Source organism: Quercus robur, chromosome 4 (genome assembly GCF_932294415.1).
Source record: "Quercus robur chromosome 4, dhQueRobu3.1, whole genome shotgun sequence".
NCBI classification, from domain to species: Eukaryota; Viridiplantae; Streptophyta; class Magnoliopsida; order Fagales; family Fagaceae; genus Quercus; species Quercus robur.
The window spans coordinates 82,149,162-82,152,223 of record NC_065537.1 but is presented as its reverse complement, the minus strand read 5'-3'; the positions used below and the strand labels follow the sequence as shown (position 1 = coordinate 82,152,223).

The 3,062-nt window shown below is 39.4% G+C and overlaps 1 protein-coding gene across 1 annotated transcript; it reads right to left on the bottom strand.

Moving 5' to 3' along the window:
* Positions 1 to 478: 478 nt before the first annotated feature.
* Positions 479 to 2,722, bottom strand: LOC126722764 (disease resistance RPP13-like protein 4). Its single transcript, XM_050425912.1, has 3 exons — positions 2,479 to 2,722; positions 2,207 to 2,352; positions 479 to 2,041 (listed from the first exon to the last, which is right to left on the bottom strand). The coding sequence occupies exons 1-3, from the start codon at positions 2,720 to 2,722 to the stop codon at positions 479 to 481; spliced, it is 1,953 nt and encodes a 650-aa protein (XP_050281869.1).
* Between the last annotated feature and the right edge of the window lie 340 nt (positions 2,723 to 3,062).

Genomic DNA, 3,062 nt, shown 5'->3' with positions numbered 1-3,062 from the left:
ATCCAGATTTGCGCCTGAGAGAAAGGGGGAGAGCAATGACCAGTGACTTTCAGATAAGAGTTCTGTTGGGTTGATTGGATTCGGTTTGTCATGCAAAGACTCGCCAACCGACCCACTAGATTCGATTTCTAAAAATGGAAATCCATCGCCTGAGCATTGCTAGCAGTAGGTCGAGCAGTTTTCGATCCAAGTTGGATGGTGTGGGCGGGTGGTTTGGGTCGCGGGTTAGAATGGATAAACCTGTGTATAATAGGGTGTGTAATAAACACCACCCAAACTATATAGATCATTCTAGATGTAGTACACTTTAATGTTAAGGCTATGCAAGAAATTAATGGTTCAGTAAACTCCATGAAAATACAGACATGATTGTGTAGGAACAAACTGAATGAGAATTAACAAGAAATATACAATATTTTGATATTGTAATCTTTTAAAGAAACAACCAGGTTAATTGATAATGTATTGCTGACATTGCTCAATGCTTCGACCACACTCCAAACTTATTGCATGGTGAAGAAGTGAGATTAGGGCATTTGACATTCTCCAAGAAAATCAACTTTGGAAATGATGTCTGCAGTTCATTCCAGTCCATATTAAACATATTCAAGTACTTCAAACGTAAAATCTCAACTGTCCATATATCACTTCCCTCTTGCATTTGCCTTAAATTGTTTAGTTTTCCTCCTCTAATGTACAGTTTCTTTAGGCTCTGCAGTTTTCCGGGTATCAGCCAATCAGGTGTTCTTGTGTGAGGAAAACACAGAAGTTCGAGTTTATCTAGTTTTGTAGAAAGCTCCAGTGGATCATTGTTTCTCTTCATTGCTAGCATGCGGTTAAGTTGTCCTGGTGTTATGGTGGCTGCTCCACTGTCACGCCATGCTATTGCTAGCTTCTGTAGCTCCTCCAACTTATTTAGATCCTGTAGCTCTTTGCTTGTAGGGAAATCCATACAGCTTGTATTGATGCTCAACTTTCTTATCTTCTTTAATCCTATCAAATCCTCAAGAGTACATGAGTCTCTCTTTTGAGGGAAACACATTCCCCCAAGAAATTGCTGTGGCAGGCCCTGATGATCATCATCTCTGTCGCTTTCCATATTACCAATTACAAACCCCTTGAGGACTTGGAGTTCTGAGAGAGAGGCTAGCCCCCTGGGCATGCCATCTAGCAAGTAACATTCTGAAATATCCAAGTGTGACAGCTTCTTGAGTAAGGCTATCCCATCTGGAAGTGCCTCCAGATTGTGACAGGTTTTGAGATCTAAAATTTTCAAATTTGTTAGCTTGCCTATGGAATTGGGAAGCTCATTCATTCTAGAAATTCCTTGTAGGCTTAAAAGCCTTAAACATTTCATATTCTTCAACCCTTGTAAGAACTCAATGCTTGCTACTTCAATGTGATTCTCTAGTGAGCCTTCCCTTACAATGTGATGCTGATCCGAGCTTTGCTCTTCATTGCTATGCTGATCTGAGCTTTTCCACCTTCCCAAATAAAGAACATTGATATTTTTCATCTTTGAAAACCAATCCACAATGCTGTCATTTTTCATCTTTGCAGACCACTCAAATCTGAGATCAGGAAAAGGCTCATTAACATTGAATATAGTATGTAGTGTTTCTAGATCTAATTTAGGAGCTAATTCTTGCTTTGAAGTTCCGTTTTCAGCCTTCACTAAACATGCCCTGTTACTCCGCAAAGATTTTACGGTTGGATTCCTATTAGAATCATAATGAAGGAGCTGAGCCTCCTGGGCGAGCATAATAACCACACAGTGCACCAGATGCTGCATCTTAAACCTGTCTGCAATCAGTTTGTGCCTTTCTTTAACTGGCTCAATAAAGCCCTTCACCTCAAGTTCTGTAAGATTCTCATCGGAAATATATTCAGCTGTCTTTTCTCCAGTAACTGGAGGATCCACTAAACGCTCTCCGACCCACCAATTTATCAAAAGCCTCCTCTTTACTACCGTATTCGCTGGAAGTACAGCAAATGACAAGAAGCAAAGCTTTAACCTAGTATCAAGGTCCTTAAAAACTTCCTGAAATTCAGTGAAGACTGAGGTACTTAGAAACTTATGACTCACGTGAAGGCCATGCAATTCATCAACTTCACCATTAGACCCATTAGCTGGCAAAGAATATCGATGGCCATCAGAATTTGTAGAAAACTTTTTGGGTCGCCACAATGGAAAGTTTTACTTCACCTTCAACTTCAAGGCATCTTTCATGATTACACTAAGTTTGTCTTGAACTTGCTTGTTGGGGAAGGAATCATTAGGAGCTTCTACAACTACCTTGGAGATGTCATCAAGGCAGCATTTAAGCTTCTTGATTGGTCCACTTGGTCCACCTGGTCCATCAGCATCATGTTCAAAATTCTTGAGTTTGCTGAAAGCATCTTTAATTTGACCAAGATCTTTCTGTAACTTATCAAATTGACTGCATGTAATGCGATACTAATTGTCAAGTGAATGACTGTTGTTGATGTTGTTGTTGAGATAACTGCTGCCACTATTGTTGTCAGTAGTGGTGGTGTTGGTGTTGTTGTTGAGATCACTACTGCCACTATTGTTGTTGTTGTTACTGCTGCTGCACTGAGGGACAGAGTCCTTGTAATTAGGGAGACGAGCTAGCAAGGTGGATAAGGTGGCGATGACGTTCTCAATGGTCAAGACTTCATTAGAATTGGTTTGTGGAGAGGGGTCTACAGGTGAAGACATAGCTAACTGTACAAAGTGAAATTGAAAAATGGATGTGATAAGAGAGCAGAGAACTATCCCTGAATATACTGGCACATTTAAGATACTAACTTCACAATTCACAAATCACAATCATAGTAGCACCATGGCCAAGCTTTAGTTGAGGACAAAGCAATTCCAAGAATTTCCATTAATGAAAGTAAAATTAATTAATCAAACCAAAGTGTTAATTACACACACACACACACGTGTGTGTAATTTTTTTTTTTTTTTTTTTTTTTCATGTCTTAGTATAATTATTGTCATCCACTCATCCTGAAGATACTTCAAATTCTAAGGTGACAATAGAAGTATATATTTC